The 18,188-nt window shown below is 42.7% G+C and overlaps 1 protein-coding gene across 11 annotated transcripts in view; it reads right to left on the bottom strand.

Annotated features, from left to right (window-relative positions):
- AKAP9 (A-kinase anchoring protein 9) overlaps nt 1-18,188 on the bottom strand; it is a 411,545-nt gene that overhangs the window by 44,263 nt on the left and 349,094 nt on the right. For 9 of the 11 annotated variants that reach the window (XM_068235446.1, XM_068235448.1, XM_068235455.1 and 6 more), the window contains 6 exons: nt 17,619-17,682; nt 16,212-16,330; nt 15,932-16,120; nt 14,366-14,554; nt 10,072-10,210; nt 6,746-6,968 (listed from right to left, as the gene is read on the bottom strand). In XM_068235446.1, the coding sequence (XP_068091547.1) occupies nt 6,746-6,968; nt 10,072-10,210; nt 14,366-14,554; nt 15,932-16,120; nt 16,212-16,330; nt 17,619-17,682 (923 nt within the window). The remainder of the gene's footprint in view (nt 1-6,745; nt 6,969-10,071; nt 10,211-14,365; nt 14,555-15,931; nt 16,121-16,211; nt 16,331-17,618; nt 17,683-18,188) is intronic. The other 2 variants (XM_068235447.1, XM_068235456.1) reach the window with 1 other exon arrangement.

Genomic DNA, 18,188 nt, shown 5'->3' with positions numbered 1-18,188 from the left:
GTATTTCAGAAGCTTCTGCAGAGGGGTGAGGTGTATTTCCCTTCTCAGCCTCAACCTGTCTCAATGAACTGCCCTCAGCCAATCAGTGAGGAGCAGGAATGTGGGAGGGGATATAACAAGCTTCCCTCTCCCCGGCAATGTACCAAATAGAGCCAGGCTTATTGAGATAATATTAATTGCAGCAGAACAGTTTATGATTATACTGGAATGCTTGCAATACAGGGTCGGGTTTTAAGCTGCATAATAAACACAGAGCAGTAAGTAAATGGAATTTAAAGAGGAACTTCAGCCTAAACAAACATACTGTGGATTAGGTTACATTAGTTATGTTAATTAAAATGGATAGGTAATATAATCTCTTACCCACTCTGTTTTAAAAGAACAGGCAAATGTTTGATTTCATGATGGCAGCCATCTTTTTCATAGGGGCAGCCATCTTGTTGGTTAAAAAGAGGTGACAGGGAGCATGAGACGCAGTTCCAACTGTCCTGTGTGTGCTGATTACCCCTCCCAGTTGCTAGGCAACGTGCATAACAACATAGGAATCCCATCATGCTGTGCACAGCATCAGGGAATAAAAGGCAGGGCTTTTTTTCTTTGATGGGTGGAGCTTAGCTAAAAATGCAGCTAAAAATGATGCTTTGGTAAGAAAAACAAAGTTATGATGCTGTGAAACTGTTAAACACCAAGCCTTTTCAGTTCTGCTGAGTAGATTTTTAGTCCGGAGGTTCGCTTTAATTTTATGGCTGACAATCCTGCTTTAAAAGTTACAGTCCATTGTCTCAGTTGCAGAGGAACATTAAATACTGCCCTTCCTGCTAACCATCACATATTGTATCTGTCTAAATTTTTTTATTGTTAGTGCTGTAAACTGTAGTCTATGCTTCCACTACAGAACGTAATACCCACATTGGGTGCCATAGTGACAGTTTCAGCATAAGTCAAACTGTTAGTGAAAGTCTAACACCCCCCTTGGGGCAACTAGACCTTCCATGGATACCATGAGGTTGGCTTAATCAAAAGACGTTGAAGACAATTATTCCAGTCTGTATATTTAAAAATAATGTATCCTCATTATTATACACAGAATATATACAAATAATAAGTAGAGAACTGATATGATTCTAATGCCTTTTAGCATTAAAATCTAGTAACATTTCAAAGCAAAATATAACACAGAGGTGGTCACTAGAAGGTATGCTAGCAGTCACTCAATCTTTCCAAACGTATGGGTCAGGATCATGCAGTTATTATAAAGGTCTTCATGCATTACCTTAATAAACTGCACATATATTGTCAATTTTTACCTTGCCATAGACCAAGCCTACCGATTTTGATTATAATGCATTGCAGCTCAGATGATTACAGTTATCCCATTGTTCTTGTAAATACAACTACGCGTTTTTCAACCTTGGTAGACCAAGCCTACTGACTTTGACCATAATGGGCAGCATGGTGGTATAGTAGTTAGCGCTTTTGCCTTGCAGCACTGGGTGCCTGCTTTGTATCCCAGCCAAGGCACTGCATGCACAGAGTTTGTATGTTCTTCCTGTGTCTTTGTGGGTTTCCTCCGGGTACTCCGGTTTCTTCCCACATCCCCAAAACATTCAGATATGTGAATTGGCTTACCCCTAAAATTAGCCATAAACTACGATACATACACTACACGATATATACACAGACACATGACTATGGTAGGGATTAGATTGTGAACCCCTCTGAGGGACAGTTGAGTGACAAGACAATATATACTCTGTACAGCGCTGCAGGAAAATGTCAGTGCTATATAAATAATAATAATAAATAAATAATAATGCAAAGCCACTCAAATTCTTCCCCAAGTCGACAATAATTGTTCTGTCTCAGAAGAAAGAGAAAGGGTCGACTCTTATCACCTACCATGTAACCTGCAGAGATTTCAGACATATGCAATACAGAGCTGGGGAGAGGAGATATTAAAACAATCTTATGAAAGTTTTACTGTCTGAAAGGATATCCTTCCCTATACTGGAGAGTCTCAGAGGAATATTTTAAAGAAATATCCCAACCTCACATTTTACTCTGAAATCTTGCATAGCACATTTATAAACGTATATTAAACTAAAACATACCATATATACTCGCATACAAGCCAACCCATATATAAGCCGAGGTACCTACTTTTCCCTCAGAAACTAGGAAAAAGTGAATAACTCATGTATAAGCCCCCTCTCCAGTAGAACCCCATCCACAGTAGCCAGATGTGCACCCAGTACAAATCAGCACCTCTCACAATAGCCAGAGGTGCTCCAAGGATGATACTGTTGTGTCTCAAGACGCTACAAGATGGCATCATAGATATGAGACACAGTGAATGCCACACAGTAAGAATCCCCGATCATTGCACCACTGACACGTTGCTTGCACGCTCCACTCTACAAGCCAGGGGACACAGGTAGTCCTGAGCAGTGCACTCTGTACACCATGCTGCAGGGGATGTGGGGTGCGGAAACAGCAGGGAGCAAGCTGGTAAGAGCAGGATCACTACTACACGATCCTCACGCTCCTCTGCCAGTAACAACACCTGCTCCACCATCCATTCTGCTCCACTGACTCGCATATAAGCTGAGGGAGAAACTTTTCAGCACATTTTGAGCCGAAAAATTAGGCTTATACGCGAGTATATAAGGTATACATATGGCAGCTTTTCCTGCATGAACAAACTGCAAGAATTCTGACACTGGTACCATGTAAAAAAAATCACCAACAACTCGAGCTGCATAAAATGATCACCGCAGAACTTTGCTGGGAGATACGGGGGCACAGCATTGGGTAACTTTAATTACATTTGCCAGTGATCTGTTGACCCCAACCCTGCTGAAAGATTATTTTCTGATAAAAACTGTTCAAATGCTAAACTGATCAATCACTGAAAACGGTGAAGCTTTCCTGAGACGGTGTTGGAATAGTTTATTAGTTCATCGAACACGGCAAAGCTGGTTCAATTTCCAATTAGACGTCTGCTGAAATCTTAGATTGTTGCAAGTCACTTAGAGAGGAACTCCAGTGAAAATAACGTAATGAACAAACGTGCTTAATTTTTACAAAAATCTCACTTATATTATAAATGCGAACGTTTGGATGTTTGTTACTCAATCACGCAACAATGGCAGAAGGGATTTGAATGAAATTTGGCACACACATATTACATTACCTGGAATAACATATAGGATCATTTTTATCCCCATAACCAAAAAGTGGGGGAGACAAATACAAATTTCACTGGGAAAATGTAAACTGCAGCCATTCTTACACTGTGATTGGCAGGGTTCTCAAACTTTGCACAGTTGGTCACTGGGTGACTGGGATTAATATTCAGAAATGTGGGTGGTGCCTACAAAAGCCAATCAAAATTCACCTATTGATTTTCAAGGGGAATATTTCATTTCTGCCATTCTTTCACTGTTAATGTCACAAGCCCCAAACCTGGTACAGCTGGTCATTGGGTGACTGGGGTTCAAATTCAGAAAATGGGGTGGGGCCACGAAAAGCCAATCAGAGTTGTTTCATTTCAATGCAAATAATTGATGCCAAAGACTGCAAAGTTCACAAACGAGGTCATTGAGTAATTGAGTGATATAAAAAATGGGTGCAGCCAACACCAGCCAAATACATACCCGGGCAATGCAGTCTCATCAGCTAGTTATGTATAAATGATTTAGCCAGTGTTTGCACATTGTAAAATATTTCCTCCCTCTGATTTACATTTTTTATCACATGGTGACATTTTTACTGCTAGCAGGTGATGTCAGTGGTGCTTGCTTTTTTGGCAGTTGGAAACAGCTTTTCTTTCCCACAATGCAAAAAGGTTCCCACAGTGTGATGTCAGGACCATGGTGCTGACATCACACCGTGGGAGACTTGTTGCATGGTTTCACTACAGGTTTCACTACAATATCAGTCATACAGCGCCCCCTGATGATCCGTTTGAGAAAAGGAAAAGATTTCTCATGGGAAAGGGGGTATCAGCAACTGATTGGGATGAAGTTCAGTCCTTGGTCACGGTTTCTCTTTAAATAGATGTTCTTCCCCGAACAATTTTCAATCAAGTAGTAATGAAATGCTGGAAGAACTGAGCTGCTATTGTCCTCTGTATTGCCACAAATACATCTGTTCCTTCATCGTTTCGGATTGCAGCCTATGTAAGAACCACTTTTAAAGGCATCACACTCAATGCTAAATTTAGCAGCATTTCACTGGCTTCTCAGTAAAGGTAACCTGCCTGATCCCATCCCGCAAGTGATCAATCTTTCCCCAATCCAAAATTGTTCAATGAGATGCTGACAATTTTAAGCTGATGCAGATGTTTGCAGGTTTCAAATATAGCAATCGAATGCAGCGAGGGCACTATCTGCACAGAGTTTGTATGTTCTCCGTGTCTGCAAAGGTTTCCACCCACATCACAAAAACAAATAGATGACTTAATTGTCTTCCCCCTTAATTGGCCCTAGATTACTATGGACATGTGACTATGGCATGGATTAGATTGTGAGCTCCTCTGAGGACAGTCAGTGACAGGACTATGTACTCTATAAAATGCTGCAGAATGTCAGTGCTATATAAATACATAATAATAATAATATGGTAGGGCATTGGACTAGGACTATGGTAGGATTAGATTGTGAGCTCCTCTGAGGACAGTCAGTGACATGACTATGTACTCTGTAATGTGCTGCAGAAGATGTCAGTGCTATATAAATACATAATAATAATATGGTAGGACATTATACTATGACTGTGGTAGGATTAGATTGTGAGCCCCCCTGAGGACAGCCAGTGACATGACTATGTACTCTGTAATGTGCTGCAGGAGATGTCAGTGCTATATAAATACATAATAATAATAATAATAATAATATGATAGGACATTAGACTATGACTGTGGTAGGATTAGACTGTGAGCTCCTCTAAGGACAGCCAGTGACATGACTATGTACTCTGTAATGTGCTGCAGGAGATGTCAGTGCTATATAAATACATAATAATATGGTAGGACATTGGACTAGGACTATGGTAGGATTAGATTGTAAGCTGTAAATAATAGAGGCAACAGGGAACAGCGCACGCTGCAGGTAGCTTACTTTCAGTATAATCACAGAGTAACAGTTTCTAACTGGGGTAGGAAATATCAGCACACACTATAACTAGTTTACTATCACTGTACCTCCAGAATAGCAGCATATACTGTATATACAATGCAAAATTATTTTATTTTCAATCAGGGACCCGTTTTAAGTTTATTTACCCATAGCAACACCAACACTTTAACCACTTCAGGATTACAGGTTTTTTTCCCTTAAAAACCAAAACAATTTTCAGTGCTCCTCCCATTCATTCACTGATAACTTTATTGTTTCTTTTCACACTGAAATGATCTATATATTGTTTTTTTTGCCACAAATTAGGCTTTCTTTGGGTGGTACTTTTTTCTTTTGCTAAGAATTATTTTGTAAGCATTTTAAAGAGGAATTCCAGTGAAAACAATGTAATAAAAAATTGCTTCATTTTTACAATTATTATGTATAAAATGATTAGTCAGTGTTTGCCCATTGTAAAATCTTTCCTCTCCCTGATTTACATTCTGACATTTATCACATGGTGACAATTTTACTGCTGGCAGGTAATGTCAGTGGAAGGAGACGCTGCTTGCTTTTTTGGCCAATGGAAACAGCTGTTAACAGCTGTTATTTCCCACAATGCAACAAGGCTCCCACAGTGTGATGTCAGAACCATGGTCCTGACATCACACTGTGGGAGGTGTTTCACCACAATATCAGTCTTACAGAGCCCCCTGATGATCAGTTTGTGAAAAGGAAAAGATTTCTCATGGGAAAGGGGGTATCAGCTACTGATTGGGATGAAGTTCAATTCTTGTTTGCGGTTTCTCTTTAAAGGGAATAATGAGGGGGAAAAAACATTATTTTTCAGTTTTCGGCCATCGTAGTTTTAAAATAAAATGTGCTGCTGTGGATAAAACCCACACATTTTATTTCCCCATTTGTCCTGGTTATTACAACGTTTAAATTGTGTCCCTAGTTCAATCTATGGTGATAATATTTTATCTGGAATTAAAGGTGTATTTTTTCTGTTTAGTGATTTTAATACTATATCACTAATCCCAAGCCTCTACTTGCAGAATCAACAATATACCCTCATGACTTACATATTAAAAAGTTCATAAAGTAACTATTTATGTGTTTTTATATGATGTCATTTTTTTTTTATTTACAAATGTTTTATTTTGGTAACTTTGCGGTGGGGGTGGAAGGGATTAAAAATAATTAAAAATGTATTTAATGTATGTAATGTAATTTTTCTGTTTAGAGTATTTAATTGTTTATTTGGGTGTATTTGTACTTAGATGGGAATTAGTAAATGTATCTGTATACATGTGAATAAAAGCTGACGTCTCACTGATAGTGGCTTTTATTCACCACAAGTGCTGTGATCGGGTTTGGGAACAGCTGTTTCCCATACCCCGATCCCGGAACAGCAGGATTGCAACAGCGAGGCGAACGAAAACAGACGAACGGAATGGCAGCGGTAAGTAAACAATACGCATATCTACTCCCCGGATCCACAAGTGAAGTATACAGGGGTGAATATATGCATAGCAAAGGACCGGAAGTGGTTAAAGGTATCCCCTGTAAAACCAGTTTTCCCTTATTCTCCTCTTTTAAAGTAACAAACTCTAACAGGCGATCACCTGAGAGACTCCAGCTCTGTAAAGTGCTTGTGCTGTTGCTTGAGATTGGAATCGAGTTCCATCTTGGTTAGTGCAAGTTCATTCTTTATTTCCTCCATTAGGAGCCTCTCAGAGCCCAGCTGTTCCTGCAGCTCGTTGGCTTCTGTGCTCATGCTACTCAGCTGCTGATGAAGGTCTGGAGAGGGGGAGGACGGCTGCGGCTGCACAAAAAGAGCGCCACCTGCTGGAGAAGAAAGGAACCCATGATTAGTGCTGTATAAGTTATGTAAGTTTATGAGGGAGGGGTAGAAAAACATTACAAACTGTATTCAGCATCGTCAGCTGAAAACAGTAACCATAGGTTTTGAAACTGATCTGTTCATCTCCTTAAAGTGAGTGTAAACCACCCCCACCCGAACCTCCCAAAAAAGTTAGATACTTACCTATGGACAGAGAAGGCTCTGGATCCAATAGAGACTTCCCTGTCCTCTTTTGTACCCCTCGTTCCAGCGCGGTCACCCCTACTTAATTTGCTGTCTCAGGTGGCTTCAGAAGCGCTCGTGTCCCCAATAGAATACTATTTTGTATGAGAGCAGACCGATGTGCAAAAGCCTGTTATTAAAGGGACTCACAGCTCAAATAAATAAAAAATGTATACATACCTGGGGCTTCCTCTAGCCCTATCTGCTCGAATCCCTCCCACACTGCTATCCTCCTCTGCCTGCAGCTTCGGGAACCAGGTCCCCGCATTCTGTCAGTCAGCTCCAGTCTACGCAGGAGAAGTGCGCCCTCTACGTATCTCTCCAGCGCTGCTGGTGAGATACGCAACGGTGCACTTCCACTGATGTGACAGGACAGGGTTCCCGAAGCTGCGGGCAGCGGAGGACAGCGGTGTGGGAGCGATCCGAGCGGATGGGCCTGGAGGAAGCCCCAGGTATGTATACATTTTACTTATTTGAGCTCTGGCACACTTTAACAACTGTTTTTTTAATACATCTTGCTATTTTAGTTGAGAAATCACTTGATAAATCAATTGTTCTATGTAGTCTGGCCCTTTTTCTGAATGAATACTCTCTGCATGGAGCAGAATAATACTCTCTGAATTCACCTCTGGGTGTGATATCTTTTCTGAGTGTATTTACATAATAAGCTAACAAGTAGGGTTGTGTCATCAATCAGGTGTGTATGTGTGCACATGTTGGGTGCTGAAATTCTGGACCATTGAAGAGGACAGAGAAATCTCGGAAACCAAAACTTTTTTTGAACTCTGCTGAGGTCATGCAACAGTGATGTTTGGCCAGAAAACCAGTTACCATATATACTGAAATACAAGTCCACCTCATGTATTAGTCAACTCCAACATTCAACCCTCTTAAGCTGGAATTTGTTATGGACTCAAGTATAAGCATACCCAGCAAAGTTAATGGCTGCACTTGGGGACCAGGAGGGGTTAATGAGTGCACTGCATACAGTATTTCAGCCATTAACCCCTCGTGTCCCTTAACCTCCTTGGCGGTAACCCCGTGTGTGACACGGGGTAAGCCGCCGGAGGTTGCCGCTCAGGCCCTGCTGGGCCGATTTTCATAATTTTTTTTTTGCTGGACGCAGCTAGCACTTTGCTAGCTGCGCCAGCACTCTGATCGCCGCCGGCCCGCTCACGATCGCCGCTATCTGCTGCGGCGCGCGGCCCCCCCCCCCCCAGACCCCAGCGCTGCCTGGCCAATCAGTGCCAGGCAGCGCCGAGGGGTGGCCCGGGACTCCCAATGACGTCCCGACGTCAGTGACGTCATCCCGCCCCGTCGCCATGGCGACGGGGGAAGCCCTCCAGGAAATCCCGTTCTATGAACGGGATTTCCTGATCGGAGATCGCCGAAGGCGATCGAAGCGGGCGGGGGGATGCCGCTCAGCAGCGGCTATCATGTAGCGAGCCCTCGGCTCGCTACATGATAAAAAAAAAAAAAAAAATTTAAAAAAACTGCTGCGCTCCCTCCTGGCGGTATTTTTCATACCGCCAAGGAGGTTAAGTGCAGCCAATACCTCATCCAGGCCCCCAAGTGCTGCAATTATTCACGCCTTTTTATGCAGCCCAGTATTTCTCCTCCTGCCCCTTTCCTTGTTAATTGCTGTGGTCAGGACTATCAGACCTGTGTTTTCTTGGAATTTCGTTTCCTCAAAGTATCAAAGTATCCCATTGCTGCAAATGGGAATGTCACTATTAGTACACACCTTATTCAGTGTGCTCAGTGTTGCCTTTGACTCGTGTATAAGTCGACCCTATACTTTTATAAAGTGAATCAGACCTACATTTCTAGACTTATACTCGAGTATATACTATATTTAAAGTTTTTTCTTCTTAAAGGACCACTGTCGGGAAAAATTAAAATACCCGTAAACACATACAAATAAGAAGTATGTTTCTTAGAGTAAAATGATCTATAAATTACTTTTCTCCTATGTCACTGTTACTTAAAGTAGTTATTCAAAATTTGACAAAACTGACAGGTCTTTGACTACCCCATGTCTTTAAGGGGGATTCTCAGTACTTCATTTATTCTTTACAAAAGCACTCCCTGGAAATGATCTATACAATGATGCAGGCCACCCCCTACCTGTTCGCACACTATTCTGGCAGTTGGACTGAACAACTGCCATTCAGTAAGTGCTTCTAAAAATAAGGAAAATCCTGAGAACTAGTCCAAAACTTATTAGTTCTGTCAGATTTCTACCACCTACTGTAAGAGACAGCAACATGGGAGAAAAGTAATTTATAGCACATTTTACTCTGGTAGAAGAATATACTTTTTATTTAGGTGTTTTCATATATTTTAAACTTTACCATTTTTCACGATAAGGTGTCCTTAAAGTCCTTAAAGTACACCTGAACCGTGTCCTTGAAGGTGTCCTTAAAGTACACCTGAACCGTGGATGTCTTTTAAAACTAAAGATAACTGTATATTGTCCATGGTAAGCTACACACCTTTTACTTTGTCTTCGTGAAGTCCCATTCCTCTGATATTCCCGCTTCCTGACGATCTACAGACAGTAAGTGGCAGTAGAAGAGGAATGGTATTGGATTTCAGTCTTATCACCTGCCCAGATGCCATTTATATGACTGAAGATCCAATTCAAAGTGTTAAAAATCTATAGGCTATGCTAAAGGCTTAAACTGCTTGATGAGTGTTCATAGTCTTCATCGATCTGTTACAGCTTTGGGTGAATGACAAAGAAACGAAGTGTGGTCGTTTGATCGCTGGTGCCAACGGTAACTAGTAGCAACCAAACATTACAATGACTAGTATATTAAGATTAAAACTCATTTTAATATCTTAAACCCATGCAGAAAATACCTTCAGCATTTGGAAGGAAACGAGGCTGTATCGCACTGTGAAGGCTGGTCAGCTGGGATCGGAGGTCCTGAATCTCCAGCAACATACTTCTCCGGTCTGCGTTCATTATACAGTCCATGGAATTGATTTGCTCCATTCCCTGGTGGGAAAACAGAAATATTTTATTTGCCACACATAGGAAGACTTTAGAAAGATTTAACAAACAATAAATTATCTTCACGGTCATTCAGAATCACTCTAGACCAGGCATGGGCAAACTCGGCCCTCCAGCTATTATGGAACTACAAGTCCCACAATGCATTTGCCTTTATGAGTCATGACTGCGGCTGTCAGACTCCTGCAATGCATTTTGGGACTTGTAGTTCCTTAACAGCTGGAGGGCCAAGTTTGCCCATGGCTGTTCTAGACCACAGGTGTGGAACTCCAGACCTGGAGGGCCAGATCCATGCCAGTGTTTAGGATGGACTGAGAAAGAAAGGAATGTGTTCTGATGGACCACACCTTTCCTGATTCAGACCCATCAATTCATTTGAGCTGGTTCAAAAATGTGTGAGGACCTCGGCCCCCGTAGGACCGGTTTGACATACCTGCTCTAGACCATTCCATAGTCCTGGACCAAAGTACTCGTGGCCCATAGAGGCCCTGCTATTGGTTGGACAGCTGAGATCAAGATTAAGGTGGCTATACATCTAGCGATTTGGCTGTACGATCGACCATTCAATTCAATAATTTTATAGCAGCGAGAGAGAATTAAGTGTGCTCCAGAATTCCCAATTGATGAAAAGTGGCTGATTTCATGTCGAATCGATCAGCTTAGTGGATGGAGCAGGATGCAAGATATACTGGTCAATCGTACAGGAATCCGCTACTGTTCACATCATTCGATCAACTCTGAATCCATTTTTGCATTCAAAGCATGGAGACACAACATTGGTCAGATCGATAAGTGAAGGTGAATCGCATAAGAAATTGTTTGTAGTGTGTGGGTCACTAATGGATCGGCTTTCGATCAACCATACTGAAGTTGATGCCTTAATAAAGTCGATCACTTTGTCGATTGAATCAGAATCACTAGATGTATGGCTATCTTCAGTAGTAGACGAGCAAGGTTTTAAGACAGGGTAAGTGGGGAATAGTCCCACCGTGGTAAGTCAATGCCGGTCTCCACTCTGACATAGAGAGATCTTTCTGGCCTAAAAGGACAATTGAGGTCCTCTGATCTCGAGCTCCTGACTCCAATTCCATGTGTATTCTCCATATATTTCTTTGGAGAATAAAGCAGGGGCTAGATACAACTTGCTGTTGGAGCCCCAGGTTATCCAGGGGTCTCTCCATAGGAACACAAAGAAAGAGCAAACTCAAACACAGAAAACAGGAGGGTCAGCTCACAGTACAGCCCTGGTGGTATCTATAAAGTGTGAAGATGGGGAGATCCGCCAACCAGGGCACAGAACAGAACATGTGGAAAGATGAGCTACAAAGTTTAAAAAAAAAGTAAGGGCACAGGCCTGGCTGTATGCAGGAAGACTGAAGCTGGTACAGATCATCCAACCAGGGCACAAAACAGAATGTATAAAAAGATGAGCTACAAAAATGGAAAAATAAAGAAAGGGACCAGACCTGGTTGTATCCAGAAAGACTAGAGCTGAAGTAGATCCCACAATCAGGGCCACAGACATACTACAGTATTTAATAAATCAGTTCCAGACACACTCAATTCCAGATCAAAGAAGAATTTCACAAATCATTTCATAAAAGCATCCCCCAATTTATTAAAACTACTTTTCAGACCTCTTACACACTGCAAATCGCAAATCCAATTTCCAATGTTCCCTGAATGCTATAAACACAAGAAGAAAAGCGCAGCATGCAGGACCAATTAAAAATAGCAAATCGGAATCGCATGTAAAACGGAGTCAAAATCGCAAATAGAAATCGGAATCGCATGTAGTGTGCAGGAGATCTCAAACATGTTTTTTGCGGTCTGATAGTTAACTTTGAAAGATCGGTTAAAGAGAACCCGAGGTGGGTTTGAAGAATATTATCTGCATACAGAGGCTGGATCTGCCTTTACAGCCCAGCCTCTGTTGCTATCCCAAACCCCCCTAAGGTCCCCCTGCACTCTGCAATCCCTCATAAATCACAGCCACGCTGCTGACAAACCGCTTGTCAGAGCTGGCTGTGTTTATCTCTATAGTGTCAGTCTGCTGCTCTCCCCGCCTCCTGCAGAACTCCGGTCCCCGCCTGCATCCCTTCCCTCCCTGCTGATTGGAGGGAAGGGATGGGGGCAGGGACCGGAGCTCTGCAGGAGGCGGGGGAGCAGCCGAGACTGACACTACAGATGTAAACACAGCCTCACAGCACGGCTGTGATTTATGGGGGATTGCAGAGTGCAGGGGGACCTTAGGGGGGTTTGGGATAGCAACAGAGGCTGGGCTGTATAGGCAGATCCAGCCTCTGTAAGCAGGTAACATTCTTTAAACACACCTCGGGTTCTCTTTAAAGTGACAAAAATGTCATTGTGTTTTCTACCATCCTAATTGTTCCTAAACCTATTATAATGTGCTCTGGCTTACTGCAGCACTTTCTACTATCACCATCTCTGTAATAAATCAGCTCATCTTTCCCCTGTCGGACTTGTCGTCCTGTGTCTGGAAGGCTGCCAACTCTTCAGTGTGATCTGCTATGCATGCCCCCTCTATGCACACTCCCCTGTGTGTGTGTGTTATTTACATTAGCCAGCTTTTCTCTGCTCTTTTATCTTTTACAAGCTGGATAAATCCTCTGTTCACATACTGATGAGTCACATACTGCAGAATTACAGACAACAGGGCAGAGCTGTCTGCAAGAAGAAACAAGCAATCAGCTTGTAACTCTTCAGTGAGCTGCAGGGGGAAACACACAAATGATCTCTTGAGATTTAAAGAGAAGGCTGTATACAGCCTGCTTGTGTATGGATGTATTTTCTATGTGTGGACATACTGTACATCAACCTACTTCCTGTTTTGGTGGCCATTTTGTTTGTTTACAAACAAACTTTTTAAAACTGTTTTTGACTACTTTTAATGCGGTGGGGAGCGGCGAAATTGTGACAGAGGGTAATAGGACATGTCCCCTAACACACTGGTATGTTTACTTTTGTGTGATTTTAACAATACAGATTCTCTTTAAACATGCTTGGTCTGCACCTGAATACTTGTAGTAGTGTATTTTGTTTTAAAGACTCCCCAGAAGCCATTTCTGTACCAGCTGCTGTGCTGGCAAAGGAAAGAAAGTTTTCCTGGGCAGAGTCTCGTGTTCCTCAAGATAACTCTAAGGCCTAGTGCACACCAGAGCGGTTCTGCTGTGGTTTGCGATCCGCTTGCGGGTGCGGATCCGCTAGGGTAATGTATTTCAATGGGCTGGTGCACACCAGAGCGGGAGGAGTTTTGCAGAAACGCATACTCCCGGGCTGCTGCAGATTTTGGATTGCGGATGCGTTTCTGCCTCAATGTTAAGTATAGGAAAAACGCAAACCGCTCTGAAAAACGGCACTTCAGAGCGGTTTGCCAGGCGGTTTTTGTTACAGTAGCTGTTCAGTAACAGCTTTACTGTAACAATACATGAAATCTACTACACCAAAACCGCTGCCCAAAACCGCAAAATGCTAGCTGAAACGCTACAGAGAAATAAGAAAAAGCGTTTCAAAATCTGCTAGCATTTTGCGGATCTGCTAGCGGTTTTTGGTGTGCACCAGGCCTAAGATCTTAGAATCTGTTCTAATTATTGTTCAGAATAATTCACAGGCAATAGATTTGTAGGGAAAAAAATTAAACGCATATAAGTTACAAATTTTATTCCTATAAGATTTCTGGTCAAAAAGGAACTTCATAGAACTCTACTTTAAAGGGTACCTGAGGTGAAATTTTTCCTAAAAGTTAGATTCTTACTTTACAAAAGAGAAGTTTTTAGATAGTCCAGAGGCTTCCTCACCACCCCCCCTCAATTAAGCGCTGGGACAACACACAAACCTCTTGGACAAGAGCCACGCTCATGTCCGTCAATAAGGCCATGCGGTGCAAGACGCCTTGCACCTGTGCAGTAGCACGGAGCAATGCTCATTCACGGAGAGGGGTGTGGCCGCAACATTCCAGAGGGTTCTGGTGTCAATCGGTGTTCTCCAGGAGGATGTGGTAAGCCTCTGGAGGATTCAGAGGCTTCTCTCTACCAAGATTGGTATCAAACTTTTCCCTTTCTTAAAGTGACAGGTTTGCTTTAAGAAGAAAAACTGTGGGAGATGCAGAAGATTTGTCACCTGCTCCTGCAGCCTGTGTTGCATCTGGTTCAGCAGAGCATTGGCGTCACTCCGCCCCAGAGCAGCCAGCTGCGTGTGGAAGGCTGCCATCATCACATCCTGCTCCTTCTGGAAGACTTCCTGTATTGCATGCAGCAGCTCTCCTCTCCAATCCGGTATCAGGACAGGGAACTCTGGGCTGGCGTGAATCTAAGAGATAAATCAAAATGGGGAAATAGCAGACACAATTGTGAGCACAGTCACTAAAGACAAGGAAATCTCAACAAAATGGATACGGCACACCGCTGGCTTCAATCAGAATATCTGTGTTAGCAGCATAAAGAGGGACAGGACATGTTTCCCCACCCACAGGAAATCACATGATCCATAACTTTGGTCACATGACTGTCAAGGAAAGACAAGGAAATCACTGGATTCAGTTCTGAATAATATCTTTAGACCCGTGTGGCATGAATACATTATTATTTATATAGCACTTTTCTCTCATGTAGCTGAAATTGTGATTAGTGGCAGATTTGATCCTTTCACAGAGGATAGAGCCACGTTCTTAAAGTGACACTGAAGCAAAGAAAAAACCTTATAATATAATGCACACTCTGCATTTTAAACACAGCAGAGCTAATATGCAAATTTGGATAGAGGCGCCAGGCAGGTTAAAATAATCTAAAAACAACTAAAAAGGAGGAGTACAGGTGGACTTACCTCCTGAAATAATGGACAATTGAGATTGTATAAATCGCAAATAATTTATTTTGGCACTACGCAGCTCGTTTCGCAGGTATAACCCGCTTCATCAGGCAAGGAGTGCAAGCTCAAAAAGGTCCAATAGTGACAGAGGCGCATTGCCACTATTGGACCTTTTTGAGCTTGCACTCCTTGCCTGATGAAGCGGGTTATACCTGCGAAACGCGTTGCGGAGTGCCAAAATAAATTGTTATTTGCGATTTGAACAATCTCGATTGTCCATCATTTCAGGAGGTAAGTCCACCTGTACTCCTCCTTTTTAGTTGTTTTTAGATAATTTTAACCTGCCTGGCGCCTCTGTCCAAATTTGCACAGTATATAGTCCACCTTGGGTGGAGGGGACAATCCCCTTCTTTCTATCTACAGAGAGCGACTTCTTAAACCTGAGTGGGGTCAGGTTCTAATGCTCCCCACCTGCATTTCGAGTGGTTGCCTATGTGGTAACCCCTGTTTGTGAGTATATCCACATCTGTTAATTATTTTGCCAACAATTGCTAGACTTACTGCACTATATTGGGCTCTAGGTTTTTCTTTATTGTTTCAAGTACAGCAGAGCTAATGACCCTTTAACTTTCCTGCAGTAAAACCTTATCTGAACCGGTCTCTGTTTCTTTTATGTATAAGTGCTTCAGATAACAGGCCTGTGTCAATGGAAGAAGAGCTCAGAGACGTTCTTTTGCATAGATAACAACTTAAGTTCCATAACTCTTCCTGTGCTGGAAACAATACGAGACTCTTTTCTTTGCAGCTAATGTTCTATTTCGTAGCTGCACATACAATTCATTATCTCAAAAGATTATATTCACTATGCCGTCCCCCTACCTCCAAATCCTTGTTAATCTGAATCTGTGCAATCAGATGTTTCAGAGAAGCGATGGTTTCCAGCAGCATCTTCTTCTCCTCGTGCCAGGGTGGAGACTTCACCTTGAAAGGTGGTTCCTTCTCGGGGCTGGTGGCTTCGGTCAGTGACAGCACCTGCATGCCCTCCTGGTGGACAGCGCGTAACAAGTCCTGGAATAAAGCAGAAGGGTTCTCCTGTTGGGACACACAGAGTAATCCACGAGAAGGCTTGGTAATTCCAACGTTTCTCTATCCATACTACCTTGATCTTGCTGGGAATGAACTCAGCCTGAAGGTCTTCATCACCTCTCAGACCTTCTGGTAATTGTTCCAAGCTCTGCACCTCGGTCCCCTGACTCCAGTCACACTCTGTGCCAACGTCTAAACCAGCAAAACACAGAAATAATAAACTGACTAGTTGTGTAAAGTTTCCTCCCACATCCTAAAAGCATTCTGATAGGTTAAAGGATACCCAAAGTGATGTGTAACATTATGAGATAGATATGTATATGTACAGTGCCAAGCACACTAATAACTGTGCTGTGTTCCTTTTTCTTCTTTCTCTGCCTGAAAGAGTTAAATATCAGGCATGTAAGTGGCTGACTCAATCCTGACTCAGACAGGAAGTGACTACAGTGTGACCCTCACTGATAAGAAATTACAACTATAAAACACTTTCCTAGCAGAAAATGGCTTCTGAGAGCAGGAAATCGATACAAAGGGTCAATGGTTCATAGATTTTAGCTCTGGCATACTTCAATGAATGTGTCATTGAGCAAAAACAACAAAACAGTTAAAGAACTTAAAAAGTAGATTTAGCATAAAATAAAACTGTGGAATATCTTAAAAGGTCATGTTTAGGTGAAGGAAGATAGATACAATCCTTTATTTCATCATTTTATTTTCCCTTCGGGTGTCCTTTAACTGCTTTCACCCAAATTGGCTATACACTTATAGATGGCCACCAGATTACACTGTACAAAGATTTTAGTTATATTTCAGCATGACATGCGTAACCTGTGGAGCCACCACCTGCCAGGACCCTGAGTCCCCCTGTTAAAGGTTCTCCCATGCTCATGCAGAGTGTTGGTAGGCAAGTTTAGCCTCACTTGCCCTCTGGTGCCCTCCTCCAGTGTCTTATCCCCATTTCCACACATGCATGTCTTCCGTGATCCCAGGACACGTACCTGATCACATAACGTACATGCCATCGGGTCAAGGCACACAGGAACCCCGGCGGACAGGTAATCCTAAACGCACCTACCAACACTCTGTAAGACCCAGGAAGAGGAGATGGGGGGAGACCAACCACTACCACTGCGGACCCAACTGCCCCCTTTCTAGCAAGATCTTCCCAGCCTGTGCAATCGATAGTTTCAGCCGATTTCGGAGACAGCTTGGAGAGGAGACCTGACACTGGCCCTAACACTCCAGAAGATGCCCCTGTAGCCTGATGATGCACCTGGTTTAGAATTTTGATTTTCTGGCTTTGCCCCTCTAAACCTGGGTGCCTTATAATGGTTAGTTGCCTCTTATGGAGCACGTGGGAGATCTAGCCAGAGAAGCACAGACAGCAATAGGATGTTCTCACTCTCCCATATAGCAAAGTTTTGGTTGGAGTTATTCATTGGATTGATGGACATACAAAAGAGAACTAGATGGTTCTTACCACTAGAGGCAGCATCTGTGAAGTGATAAGATGAAGACAGGGTAGGGTCAGCAGCTCCTCCTTCCTAAAAATAACAGACAAACAAGAAATTACAGGATCTGTTTACAGTCTTACAACAGGAATTTATGAGTGGAAATTAAATAAAAAAAACTAAAACAAAAAAGCAGGGCCTGTAGTTATTTGACCACTGGGACCATTTCCTGTTCCAGGCTCTGAAGGAAGGTCTATGGAAGCAATGTCACTAATCACCTCGCTGACATCTGCAGAGCCAGGAAGAGGCTGATCTCAGCAAACAAACACGGAGCTTGCAGTCACATGACCACTGTGGACAATTCCTATTCTAGAATCTAGATAGGGGCCGGTGTTGTGTCTGATTACGCTGCCTGTGGATTTGCGCTGCCACGCATGCGCAGTAGGAAACTGTGCGGCCACATTTCCTATTGAATGATGCTGCTGGTGGTAAAATACTAAATATCTCCGCTCCCACACCTCTTACACTCCCCAAATTTTCAGGGTAGGGAGGGAACCCCCAGAACGATCTCTATGCCAAATTGCAGCCCCCGAGACCCG

This window comes from Hyperolius riggenbachi, chromosome 5 (assembly GCF_040937935.1).
Source record: "Hyperolius riggenbachi isolate aHypRig1 chromosome 5, aHypRig1.pri, whole genome shotgun sequence".
Taxonomy (NCBI): Eukaryota; Metazoa; Chordata; class Amphibia; order Anura; family Hyperoliidae; genus Hyperolius; species Hyperolius riggenbachi.
This window is presented reverse-complemented; position numbering and strand designations above follow the sequence as displayed.